The sequence below is a fragment of the Rhinolophus sinicus genome, chromosome 1 (assembly GCF_057876585.1).
Source record: "Rhinolophus sinicus isolate RSI-liver-muscle chromosome 1, RSI-T2T, whole genome shotgun sequence".
NCBI classification, from domain to species: Eukaryota; Metazoa; Chordata; class Mammalia; order Chiroptera; family Rhinolophidae; genus Rhinolophus; species Rhinolophus sinicus.
Window position 1 is genome coordinate 127,546,405 of NC_142501.1, and position 13,559 is coordinate 127,559,963.

At 39.6% G+C, this 13,559-nt stretch overlaps 2 protein-coding genes across 5 annotated transcripts in view; one reads left to right on the plus strand and one right to left on the minus strand.

Annotated features, from left to right (window-relative positions):
• The first annotated feature begins 3,142 nt into the window (after window positions 1-3,142).
• On the plus strand, window positions 3,143-4,014 carry LOC141569989 (DAZ-associated protein 2-like). 2 transcript variants are annotated; one of them, XM_074324754.2, is made up of 2 exons: window positions 3,143-3,478; window positions 3,556-4,014. In XM_074324754.2, exons 1-2 carry the CDS (start codon window positions 3,178-3,180, stop codon window positions 3,876-3,878), a joined length of 624 nt encoding a protein of 207 aa, XP_074180855.2. In that variant the 5' UTR covers window positions 3,143-3,177; the 3' UTR covers window positions 3,879-4,014. The 2 variants fall into 2 exon arrangements, with proteins under 2 accessions (XP_074180855.2, XP_074180854.1); XM_074324753.2 differs by having other exon boundaries at window positions 3,143-3,819.
• Window positions 4,015-5,928: 1,914 nt separating this feature from the next.
• Window positions 5,929-13,559, minus strand: part of ODAD2 (outer dynein arm docking complex subunit 2) — a 164,581-nt gene continuing 156,950 nt past the window's right edge. For 2 of the 3 annotated variants that reach the window (XM_019731479.3, XM_019731480.3), the window contains one exon: window positions 6,163-6,408. In XM_019731479.3, the coding sequence (XP_019587038.3) occupies window positions 6,295-6,408 (114 nt within the window). In that variant the 3' untranslated portion in view covers window positions 6,163-6,294. Of the gene's footprint in view, window positions 6,409-13,559 lie in introns of all 3 variants that reach the window. The other variant, XM_074324752.2, reaches the window with a different exon arrangement.

Here is a 13,559-nt window from a genome sequence, read left to right on the forward strand (position 1 = left end):
CCCCCATGACTACTTTGTAATAACCAATCTGTACTTCTTAATCCCTTCCCCTTTTTCACCCATCCCCAACCCTCCTCCCATCTGGCAGCCATCAAAATATTTTCTGTATCTATGAGTTTGTTTGTTTATTTATTTTGTCCTGTATATTTCATATATAAGCAAAATCACATTGCATCTGTCTTTCATTGTCTGACAAACTCCACTCAGCACAATGCCCTCCAGGTCCATCCGTGCCACCACAGATGGCAAGAACCTACTGCCTTCCAGGGCCAAGCAATATTCCGTTGTATATAGGAGGTGTGATCAAACAATACAGTGAATGTTTAAATTTAAAAAAAATGTATTATAGTAAAAAACACATTGCCATTAATCCCCTCAAAATACTCCCTCTCAATTTGAACACACTTATCCCATCATTCTTGACACTTTCTGAAGCAGTTCTGGAAGTCCTTTTTCATGAGTGTCTTTAGTTGCACTGTCATGGCTGCCTCAATGTCCTGAATCATTCTGACTTTGGGGAAGAGCCAGAAGTCGCATGGTGCCAGGTCTGGTGAATAAGGGATGCGGACACATCGTAATGTTCTTATTTGATAGAAGTTGCTGGAGTAGAAGCAATATGTGATATGAAAGATATGATCAAAAGATATGGTGAATACTGCTGCCGAGTGCCATCCAATGGAAAGGCAGCGATCTTCAATATGGGAAGCGGCGCATTGAACTTTAGTAACCGTGTGTGACAAGTTTCAACTTGTTCGGTGCAGTCAGTTGGGTGTGAGCTACGGTTGAGAGAAGGTGTGTTTTAAAGTGTGCCATAAATCATCCTCCATCATGACAACACTCCGTGTCACACATCGCTTCTGGTGTACGGCAAGTTCTGTCAAATAAAAATATTACAGTATGTTCTCATCCACCTTATTCACTGGATCTGTCACCATGCAATTTCTGACTCGTCCCCAAAGTCAAAATGATTCAGGACATCGAGGCAGCCATGACAGTGCAACTAAAGACACAAAAGAGGACTTTCAGAACTGCTTCAGAGAGTGGCAAGAACAATGGAATAAGTGTGTTCGAATTGAGAGGGAGTATTTTGAGGGGGATTAATGGCAATGTTATCTTTTACTGTAATATACATATTACAGTAATATGTATATTACAGTAAAAGATAACAGGGAGGGGAACAGGACTTTATTGGGGAACAGTGTGTACTTCCAGGACTTTTTTTCCAAGTCAAGTTCTTGTCCTTTCAGTCTTAGTTATAGAGGTCGCAGCTCAGCTCCAGGTCCAGTTGCCATTGCTAGTTGCAGGGGGCGCAGCCCACCATCTCTTGGAGGGAGTCAAACGGCAACCTTGTGGTTGAGAGGATGCGCTCCGACCAACTGAGCCATCCAGGAGCTCTGCAGCAGCTCAGCTCAAGGTACCATGTTCAATCTTAGTTGCAGGGGGCTCTGCCCACAATCCCTGGAGGGACTCGATGAATTGAACTGGCAACCTTGTGGTTGAGAGCCCACTGGCCCACGTGGGCATCAAACTGGCAGCCTTCGGAGTTAGGAGCATGGAGCTCTAACCGCCTGAGCCACCAGGCTGGCCCTGTAATATATTTTTTTAAACATTCACCATATTGTTTGATCACACCTCGTACAATACCTGCATTTAGTAGCATTATATAAAGTGTGGTTCCCTTTCTACTCCATTTGCATTGAAGAAAACAATTCCTCTTTCTACATGTACAACATGAGCATAGGGCTTGGGGTGCATTTAACGCATTTGAGGAAGTGAGGCTCTTAAATAAGTGGGTTTCCTTATTGTTTTCACTGAATTCCATGTCTTCCATTGAAAGAGATTAAACATCTTCAATTATTTCCACTGCAAAATTATCTTTTTAACTTAATTCCATTAGGCAAAGGAAAAGAAAGTATTTACTGGGGGCTCTTGGTTATCTGTTTGTCAACAACTGAGATTCTTATTTTCCTAAGTGGAAATAAATTTTCCAAATATTTTGGATCATCATGTGTCAAATCCATGCAAATGTCTTAGAGATGCAGAGTGGTAACACCAAAATCTACCAAAATAACAGTATTTGCAATGCAATCCCTTAAGAAATCTAACCTTCCATTCACTTTCAGAACCTAGCAAACTTTTTAAAAAAGAAACAAGTCATTTTTAGAGTAGCAAAAGAACATTGACTAGGAATGGCAGAATGATCATGACAAGGATTTCTAAAAGGAAACCTTGCAAAGTAAAGAGAATGGAAGATCAAAGAATATATATTTAAAATTCCTTCCACTTTAAACTCCTTTCAAACTGAAACAGCCAGCTATCATAGAGAGTATATTGGATTCCCAGGATGTCCTGGTGAAGAATAAAACCTTAAAATGAACCCTGTCACTGAAAACTGATAAAGGATTAATGTTGCCAGCTTTGAATAGCAGAAAATCAATATAACACACAAAAAAATGTTACGCAAAAACTAATGAAAAAAAGTGAGTGCTTTCACAGCATGCAGTAGCAAAGAAATGGTGCGATCAGCCACACCTTTGTTCTCTGATAGCTATGGTGCTTTCACTGCCTTTGACATTTTTCTAGTGAGATCAGAGTTTTCTGTTACATCATTTTACAAAAAAAAAAAGCAAAAAATTGACCTTTAAATTCAGCTTCTCATTTGTTTATTCTGAAGGTACTACATTTCTAACATTTAAAAATTAAAAAGAATTTTTCTTAAGAAATATGCAAAACAATTTTCATGTTAATTCCCCTTACTTGTTTCCAAAGGCTTAGGTATTTTTTTTTCAATTGGCACTGTTGCTTTTATTTTATGCATTTATTAATCATACAAATGGAAACCCCAAGCTTTCTTTTATCAAGCACTTCATAAAGGAACAATCTTCTTTCCCCACCATTCATCCAGTTCTTTTGTACCACTGCTGGTTTTTGCCAGTTGCGTCCCTTCACTCCCTGGACCCACTAATTCCAAGAATATTTTAAAATCTTAAGACAATGGTGAAAACTTCCTTTAATAATAATATAACAATAATATATTTATTCATTTTCTATAGCTGTCAGAATCCATGATTTCTAGATGCATTTTTAATGTGACTTTAATATTAGAAATATCTACTGTTAAAAATTACAGGAGTTGAACCGTCCGCGACGCCAAGCCGAACCGGACCCGCAGCCACCATGAACAGCAAAGGTCAATATCCAACGCAGCCAACCTACCCTGTGCAACCTCCTGGGAATCCTGTGTACCCTCAGACTTTGCATCTCCCTCAGGCTCCACCCTATACTGATGCTCCACCTGCCTACTCAGAGCTCTATCGTCCGAGCTTTGTGCACCCAGGGGCTGCCACCGTCCCCACCATGTCAGCTGCATTTCCTGGCGCCTCCCTGTATCTGCCCATGGCCCAATCTGTGGCTGTGGGACCTTTAGGTTCCACAGTCCCCATGGCTTATTATCCAGTTGGCCCCATCTATCCACCTGGTCCCACAGTGCTGGTGGAAGGAGGGTATGATGCAGGCGCCAGATTTGGAGCTGGGGCTACTGCTGGCAACATTCCTCCACCACCCCCTGGATGCCCTCCCAATGCTGCTCAGCTTGCAGTCATGCAGGGAGCCAATGTCCTCGTAACTCAGCGGAAGGGAAACTACTTCATGGGCGGCACAGATGGTGGCTACACTATCTGGTGAAGAACCAAGGCCACCTCTGTGCCGAGAAAGACATCACATACCTTCAGCACTTCTCACAATGTAACTGCTTTAGTCATATTAACCTGAAGTTGCAGTTTAGACACATGTTGTTGAGGTGTCTTTCTGGTGCCCAAACTTTCAGGCACTTTTCAAACTTAATAAGGAACCATGTAATGGTAGCAGTACCTCCCTAAAGCATTTTGAGGTAAGGGAGGTATCCATTCATAAAATGAATGTGGGTAAAGCAGCCCTAAGGATCTTCCTTTAATTCCTCTAGAGTAATACTGTACCATACTGGTCTTTGCTTTTAGTAATAAAACATCAAATTAGGTTTGGAGGGAACTTTGATCTTCCTAAGAATTAAAGTTGCCAAATTATTCTGATTGGTCTTTAATCTCCTTTAAGTCATTAGTGGCCTGCCTTTTCCTTTCCATCCTTGGTCCCACATCTCACCCTCAACCCTAGTCTTCCGTTCCCTCCCGCCAATCTCCATTGAATCAATGGTGCAGGACAGAAAGCCAGTCAGACTAATTTCCTTCTCTCCTTGCACTTCTCCCCACTTGTCATCTTTTAACTAGTCTTTCACAAGGATCCTCTGAACCCCCTCTGGGCCCCAATCAGACCCATTACTTCTGCTTTTGCATCTCAGGCAAAAGTGGAGGGTGCCTTTCGGACCCTCCTCCTAGGTTGTCTTTTCATACGTGAATCAAACCCAAATTTGCTTTGGTGCCAGAAAAACTCAGCTTGTTTGAACAAAGGATAGCAAATCAAACTGTACTATAAACAATAGTTTGTTTAGAATGGGGAAGGGGAGGGCAAGGAGGAGGACGCATTTCAGAAGCCTGATGACTTCAGAGCCAAATTAAGGGGAATTTTCAGACAAAAAAAATTGGTTACCTTTTACTGTCCGAGCGTCTCATGCAGCCCCTCATGGTTCCCCAGAATTCCTAAGCTAGGTCAATGGGGTGATATTGTGAATGCCTCCCTACAAAATGACTTGAGCCCAGTGAAATCTCATTAGGGTTAAGAATATTTCAGGGATCCTTAATATTTTGATTTTTGTTTTCAGCAATTGGATTTTATTTTATAATTTCAGTTCATCTAAATTTTATGTTCTGTACATGTGATGTTTGACTGTACCATTGACTGTTATGGAAGTTCAGCGTTGTATGTCTCTCTCTACACTGTGGTGCACTTAACTTGTGGATTTTTTTATACTAAAAATGTAGAATAAAGACTATTTTGAAGATTTGAATAAAGTGATGAAGTTGCATTACACCTCAAAAAAAAAAATTACAGGAGTTACACTATTATTTAAATTCAATTCTTAACATTAATATCATTTCCTTGTCCCTATTATTCTCTTTTATAACCTCCTTTGAAAAGCAGTGAAGATGAATTGGTGTTTTACAAAACCTTAAAATTCTCAGAAATGCCTTATCTTTTTATTACAGAATCTATCACTGGTAATTTCATCCTGTACAAGCTTTTCATTTCACACAAATTATTTACACTAATTCAATTAAGTTTATGATCTTCTCCAAATTATGACAAACATACACAGTACTTAATATTTTTCCATAAAAATCTCCTTGCCTGCTCTTTAAAGCATTAACCGAGATTGTGGGTTTACGGAGCTGATGCATACAAAGCTATTTTCCAGGCTAGTATTAGATGCTTGGACAGTTAGTTCCCAAACATTTCAGCACACCGAGGTTACATATGTGATTCTTTTAAGTGGCTTCTAATGTTTCTATAACCTGATAAAATGCTATTAATCCTTTGTAGCCACTTTTTAAAAAGTACTTTGTGTGCTGAAAACAAGTTCAGAAATTCAAAGCAATTTTATGTGAAGTAATATTATCCTGACATCAGCATAAGTTCATTCTGTCAATAAAAGTGTTGGTGAATCCTGTGAGGGAAATAAAACATATCATTGTTTATGCTTTGTAAGTCCAAAAGTAAAAAAACTTGCACATTGCTTATGTTTTTGTGATCTGCATGATCTGGTTCAGTGACAGTTATGCATTATCTTCTCAGATGTTTGATAGTATTTAGGAGAAAGTTGGAATGACCTTGGGATGATCTCTCAAGTCCAGCTGCTTAACTCTAAATTCTAACAGTTTGTGAAATCAGCACATCTCCTCAGAACTCTCCCGTGGGTTGCAAGTGATCAAACAGACAAAACCATAATGAGAGGACCGTTAGATAGGTTTAACAGAAAGGGAATTCTAAAGACATTCATTCAGTATAAAACTGCACACAGGGAAGTCACTATCTTTTATTAAAATCATCACAAATATAAAAGCATCACTAAAATATACATATGTACCGTATACATATATTCTCAGATTCCTGGAAAATTATTACAGATTTATCGGCTTTGCGTTTCATTACGTGACATATCCCTAAAACATTAAATAGAACAAAAATATCCATGCAATTTTCGGATGAACAGCATCCTTCGCATTTTTCATTGTGTGTTTTCATTCAGATATTTGTCTGTAGAGGATTTGCTAGTAACGGTTTCTTAGTTTTGGCTTCCCTGCCACGGGAGTGACATGTTCTGTGTCATGTAAAATTTGGTAGCTTGTAATGTCTGTTCAAATTTCAAGGGTATCGTGCCTTATCTATAGCAAGAGCCAGCCTGCGGATGTTGGATATACAACCAGCTGCAGCTTCCTGAAGCTCCTGATCAGAGGACCCGATCATATCCAGTAGAAGCTGTCACAGGTGGAGGAGGAGGAGAAGGAAAATAAGAATAAAACTGTTACTCTAAAGACGTAAAGTTAAGCTATCAAAATAATTGTAGATATTACATATTTTTAAAAGTCACTAAAAAAATGCAAGAAATTCCATTTGGGAAAATACAAATATAAGTCGTATTTAATCAAATACAGGAGTTTCTCATACAATTCCCACCTTTTTATTTTCTGGCGTTGAGCTAGACATGTTTCTCCTTTCTTTGGTCATCTAACTGTGATGGATTCTGCTTTGAAATTTCTCCTGCATTCATTCTGGCTTTTCCACCTCCCAGGACAAGCCAACAACATACTATACCTAGACTAGAAGTGCATCCTCTTAGATTGAATCTCTCTGCATTCCAATCCAGCTGATCATGTCACAACCCAGTTATATCAGTCTGTTGATAGACTGCCATTGACTCCCAATGCTAACTAACTAGAGCCCAGTCTATTAGCGGATTCTTAAAAGATTTTGCTGTGCTCTGGCCTCAGTTTACCTTTCTAGCCATTCGTCTTTCTCCTGCTCCATCTCATACTCCAAGGTCATACTTCTCCACTTCTCTTGCCTTGACTGACACCACGTCTCTACCTAAAATGCCCTTCCATCACCTTCTCTGAGTTTTTAAATTGTAACCATCTTCCATGACCCAGCTAACTTTTCTGTGAAGGCTTCACTGACTTCCATCAAACAAAATGCCATTTCTCTCTCACCAGAACTCTCATAGTCGTTTACTCAGATGTCTGTTGCTACACTTAAATTCTTCCTTTTTCACAGATATTTGGATTAATGCTTTCTGCCCTTTAGATTGTAAACTCTGAAACTTATAGTACCATATAGTGCCTAATACATAGTAGATGTCCAATAAATTTCAAATAACTGAATTAGAACTGTAAAAAATCTACCAGTTATGATTCTAATTAGTATTCCTGATAAAGATTTAAAAATTTACTTTGAATCATGTATTATCAATATACAGAGGGTGCCTAAAAAATGTATACACATTTTAAGAAAGGAAAAACCTGTATTAAAATTGTAATACTCAATATATACTGATAACAAAAGATGAATACAAGTCATGTGTATACATTTTTTTGGCACCCCTGGTAGTAGCATTTTAGAAAAAAAATGTGGATAATGTCAGAAAATGAGGATGACTTAATAAGCAAAGAAATACTAAAAGGGAAATACTATGAAACAGCTTAAATGTGTCAGAATTAGGAGTTTGGCTTTTATTCTGTAGGTAATAAAGAGAAGTTATTTAATCACTTTAATCAGCAGAGAGACATGGTTGTAGTTACATTTTAGAAAGATAACTTTTATGGCAACTTATAGAATATGGATTGTGGGGGACAAGAGACTGAAAAGTGCTGCAATACTTCAGGCTAGAGGTGAGAAGAACTCAAGAAAGCAGGACCCAGAAATGGCATGGAAGGAATGGATTCAAAGAATATTTAGGGACTAAACTATTCAACAAATGGCTCAAGGACAGCTGGTTATCCAAATAGAAGAAAATAAAAATGGCAATCTCATACATAAACATCAATTCCAGGTAGATCAATGATTTAAATAAGAAAGGAAAATATAAAACATTTAGAAGTTTGTATATGAGAAAACCTCGATCAAATTGGGGTGTGAAAGGATGTCTGGCCTCTCAGTTCCTTGACCTCCTCATGGTCAATGTCTTCACCCTGGTCCTTATTTTTCACCCCTCTCAATGGTCCAACCTTCAAACACTCTAACCACAGTGTCTTCTCCTATGATTTGGCTGTTGAACTTATTTGTTCTCATTATGACCTCTATTCCATTGCTTACATACTTTTTTCTTCAAGCATCTCCTGTCTTCACTTCTTCCATAACCAGCTTAGATTCCACAGTATATCTTTTTGATCATTCTTTGTCAGTTTCTTAAACCTCCTGTGACTTCTATCCACTAAAACCATAACCAACTCTGTCTTCCCCATGCCCTCACTAATAACTGAGCCCCCTGGAGGTAATATGTATACAAGGTAAGTGAGTCCACTAGAGATCCAACCTCAACTGATTCTCATCACTACTCAGCAATCTAAATATGTCTCTCTGTAATTAGGTCACTTCCTTACTCATTTCAGTGCTTATTCAAATCTTTTACATTCTTCTTCAATCTCCAACTCTTCCGTACAGCCCCCATTCTCAGCAGATAACCTCAAGGGCTCCTTTATAAACTTGATAGGAGCCATTAAACAAGAACTATTCTAGCCAAATCTACAAACCAACTTGCACCTTAGCACAATTTTTTTTCCTTCCTTCCGGTTGTAATGACATCTCTCTCCTATCCAAGGTCCACCACACCACTTGTATTCTCCCTCTTTTCTCCTTCTCCTTAGTATATTTTACCACTACATACTCCCTCTCTTCTACTTTATCTTTAATCTCTCCCTTCTACTGATTCCTTTCCATCATCATTTAAAAGCACATCTTCATATCTTAAAAAACCACCCCACAAAAACAAACAAACAAACAACAAAACACCACTTTGACTCATTTTCTTCCCTTCATAATCAAATTTCTTTAAAGAGTTGTCTGGACTCACTGTATCCATTCTTAAATTCCATTCAAGTCACTCTAGGCTGGCTTCTGCCTTCAGCTCTCCACTGAAACAAGCCTCTCGAAGGTCACCAATAACTTCCATGTGGCAAAGAACAACAGACACTTTTGAGTCTCCCTCTTATTTGGCCTCTTAACAGCGTTTGATATAATTACTACTTTCTCCTTTCTGAAATTGTCTCTGCTTCTTAAAGCATACTCTCCTGGTATTCCCCATATCCATTTGTCCTCATCTTCCCACAATCCATTGATGGCTTTCTCCTCCCCACCATAAACTGTTAGCGTTCCTTAGAACAAATTTCTTTTCTGTCTTCATTCTGTTCTCTCTCCCTACATGGTTTCTTTCACTACCTGATTTCAAGCATCATTCAGGTGGAACCACCTTCTAAATTTATATCTCCACCTCAGAATTGCATGGGGAATATAGGGAATAGAGTCAATGGAATTGTCACAGCTATATGTGATGTCAGAGGGGCAATAGATTGGAGGAGGGGGCTATCACTTTGTGAGGGATGTAAATGTCTAATATTACATTGTTTTGTACACCTGAAACTAAAAAGAAAAAAGAGCTTTCTTCTCAATGGAGCACATCCTAACCAGTGCTTCTTAGACATCTCCACTTTGAAGTTTCACAGCTACCTCAATCTTAATATTTTACAGGTGAAACTTTAAATATTTTCTCTATAAACCTGATCTCTCAGTACTCTCCCATATCAGTAATAGATACAGTCGCTTAGTTGCTCTAGCCAGATCGCTCCCTTCCTCTCACTCACTCCCACCCTCAGCTCCCCTGCTTTCCATCCAAAGGATTACCATATTCTCGTGATTCAACTGTCTACACTTACCGAAGTCATTCACTTCTCTCTATGGCCACTGCCACTTACCACCCCTTTAAAGCCTACAAAAGCGTCCCACTGTCCTTGTGCCCTCTCTTGCCCCACTGTAATTAATCATTTGTACTGCATCCCGAGTAATTTCCTAAAATAAATTTGTGAAGTTCATCAACTAGGGGCAAAATTCCAGAGAAAGAAAAGGGAATGAGATAATCAGTCTTCTGAGATTCAAGAAAAATAAATATCCTCTTCTGAATAAGGGAAACAGGGCCATTTGGGGGAGCTCATGCCTTGTGAGTTTTGCATCATTAGTATAATTAAGCAAGGCAAAGGCCATTAGATGAGGTGGCTCTACCGCCTTATTAGGCTACACAAGCAAACCAAAATCTAAACTAGAGTCAATGCACATGAATCTGAGAAAATGAAACCTAAGAGCGACCAATCACCAACAGCCAGCTAGGCTTTCCCAAATAGGGAAGCCATTTAAGCTACTATCGCAATCACACAATTCCCATGCTGTGCTTCTGGGTCTTCTCTATAAAAACCTTCCCTCCTGTTGGTGGAGGATTTTAAAGAAGTTTGACAGTGCATGATTTTGCTCTCTATTTTCAAGAGAGAAACCTAGGATTAAAATTATTTTTAATTGCTACTTGGTTGCCAGGCTTTTTGTGTCTCTGATTACATTTCCATGTTCTGGCTGGACCATGATGTAGCTTTTCATACAGGTTATACATTTGAATCACATAAATCCAGTACTCAGTACAAAGTAAGTGCTCTATAAATTGTGTTCATTACCATGGTGATTATTTCGCCAGTTTTGAAGTCTGGTTCTGGCATTTATTCCCTGGGCCCCAGCCCTGGTGAGTTTGGGAGGAATGAGGAACTAGGAATTTTGGTCCTGAGGTCAGTCTAGCCTGTGTTAGCACTTGCTCCAAACCTCATCTCATCTGTGGTTGACCCCAATGGGTACCAATGACCCAGGCTTCACTTGGCATCAGCTGTTGCCACTGATTCCTTGCATGACTTCCTTGGAAAGGAGACCCTTGGTCTGATGTCTGCCAAACCCGAACCTACATTTTGCCCACACTCCCTCAGGCCTGGTTGTTGGTCTGTGGTTCCATCACTGGCTTTACATGAGTCCGTTGCATTTATTCCCAAACCCTTGATGCCAGTGACATAATTTTATATTACATAAATGTGAAATATATACTAGTCATGCATTTGGCTTGCTGTTGGCATCCCGATGTTTCACAGACAGCTTGTGGCATATTGGAGATTCCAGGAGTCAGCTAGATCAAGGTTGCTGATGGGAACATCTACTGTGCATTTATATGCTTGATGTTAGAATACAATGTTTAACCCATGCAGGACCCTTTTTATGATTCTACTTTGTAAATGACTTTTTCTATTCCCTGACTAACTTCTAGTCCTGAATGCATTCAGAGGACTACTACTACTCTTTGGGAAATTAATTTTGCCTAAGTTTCTTGCATGAACCACAAGGCTTCATTCTATCTCTCATATGGCGGTTAGTGAGTGTTTATAGCCTAAAAACTTGACCAGTGGAGCCCAGCAATCCAGTATTTTAAGGGCATAATGTATAGGCCAGGGGGATATTTAAAAGACCGAGATAAAAGGAGAAAAGTGGGGCACAGAATTGAGGTGGGCAGTGAGAGCTGCTTCCTTAAACGCACCTCAAATGACTCACTGGCATCAGGCCCACAGGTTACCTAATGTTTGCACAACGTGAAATGATTTTATTAGCTACCAAGCTTACTATGTTCCAGTTACTGGGATGTATTCTTTACTGGTTAATTTATCGCACTCTGCCCATTTTTCTTAGCCAGAAACATTCTCACCCAAGGGTACAGAGTTGGAAGTGTAGAAGTTTTTGTGTGCTCAGGGTATAAATGGCTTGATATTTGAGAGGTACTTCCAGGACCCTCTTTGGTGATGGGACTATTTGAATGTATTGTTGTTCCTGAATTTAATTTTGCTGTCAATGAACGTTACTTATTGCTTTGTTATATACCCACAGGCTATGTAGGTAATGCTGCATTACAAATTGAATAAGAACGTGCTACTTTCCCAAACTGCCATCTGTATAACGAGCTATATAGTATATCTTGGTTTACAATTAGGCTAAAGAATATATGCTTTTGCTTCTCCTAAGAGCTTCACAAGCAAACTAGAGCTATCAGAGGAATGCTTTAAAGTGAGTATAAATATCCACTTAACAGAAATTTAGTGCAGAATTCTGAATTTGCTGGGCAACTAAGAGAAAGGAAAGAGCAGCATATGTTTTCAAATCACTAACACACGGGGCAAAGTGAAAGCGGTTTGTAATGCTTTGTGATAATTACTTAAAAGCAGTACTTTTCTTAGGAAAGTGAGATGCAAACTGGATACAAGTGATTATGTAATCAGTACACATGTTTTGGTATATATATTTTTTGATCCATAGACTTTTTCCAACTATAAAAATGTTTTTCATATTATAAGGGGGAAAAACACCTCAGGTTTACCTTTTTGAAGTGTTTGTTCTTTGCAAAAACTTTCCTTTTTTAAGTCCTCCCCCTCCCCCAAGCGCACCCAAGGACTTTAAATTTATTGGGAGTTTCATATATACACTGAAGGAACACTAACCCCCTTGCTTTAAAACTTAATTGCATAGGGCACTTTAAAACATCATTCAAACACATAACTTTTTACAAGGTTGGCTAGAATGAGGACTTGGGAGGGGCAAAAGCATGGTTTGTGGATTGGGCTGACACGAATACTTCCTCCAGTGTCAAAGGCTTGGATCTCAAGGCGCATGCCTCAGTACACAACTGTGACCCGTGATTGACGTCCCCTGGAAGGTGAGACCAAGGTAGCATGGGGATCGCTGCCTGCATTCAATTTTTACTTTTATATCTAACAGTTAATGATTTGATGTAATATTGAGTTGTATGAAAAATATGTACCAATTTGAGTGATAACAGATTTTCTTGTGGTTTGACTCAACATTGTTTGGGTGAACGCAGACTGGAAATATGAGTTATAAGTAGAGACGGATGAGCTCTGAAAATACCTGTGTGCACAGCGAGCTCAGTGGGTTTTCCAGAAAGATCTTTCATTCTCGGGAGCTGATTTGAACTGTGAACCCGTTTGCTATGTTCCCGTTTACAAGGCCTTGTGGTATGGCTGGAGCACGAACACACAGCCCAGTACCAGGGAATGCACGTGGACTGTCTCTGTCCTAAAAGGTGGCTACCAGGCTGTCCACGATGACTGGGCTCTGCTGCTGTGGCAATGGGGACTCCACAGAGATTTTTTATCACATCCTGACTTTGAGCCTTGGTAATTCATTTCACATGACAGCTCACCAGAGCCTTAGGCGTCAGAACACATTTTACATTTGCTGGTTGGGGCAAAACCTTTGATTGTTTGATCAGTGAATTAAGGGGTTTGCCTTGTAGTGCTGTCTGTCTGCCTGCTGCTGACAGGAGTGCCCGCCATGTTTGCATGATCCCAGGTCCATGTCCACAGCGCTTGGAAGGGGGTTCTACTTGTTCCATCCAGTCCCCTTTCTGTGCAGATGTTTGCTCACACGTGAGTAAGTGTATCCTCTGGTCTTTCTTCCATGTTGTCTTTCCATAAGCCTTCCACTAGAGAGCTTTTGTGTCCAACGAGACACTCAGACCCACAGAGATACACAGACACACACAGATT

Excerpts from the sequence above, each read along its gene's own strand:
- LOC141569989 (XM_074324754.2), top strand. The coding sequence starts at position 3,178 with ATGAACAGCAAAGGTCAATATCCAACGCAGCCAACCTACCCTGTGCAA. Across the intron at positions 3,479-3,555 it reads TGGCCCCATCTATCCACCTG|CCACCACCCCCTGGATGCCC; the intron begins GTCCCACAGTGC and ends GGCAACATTCCT.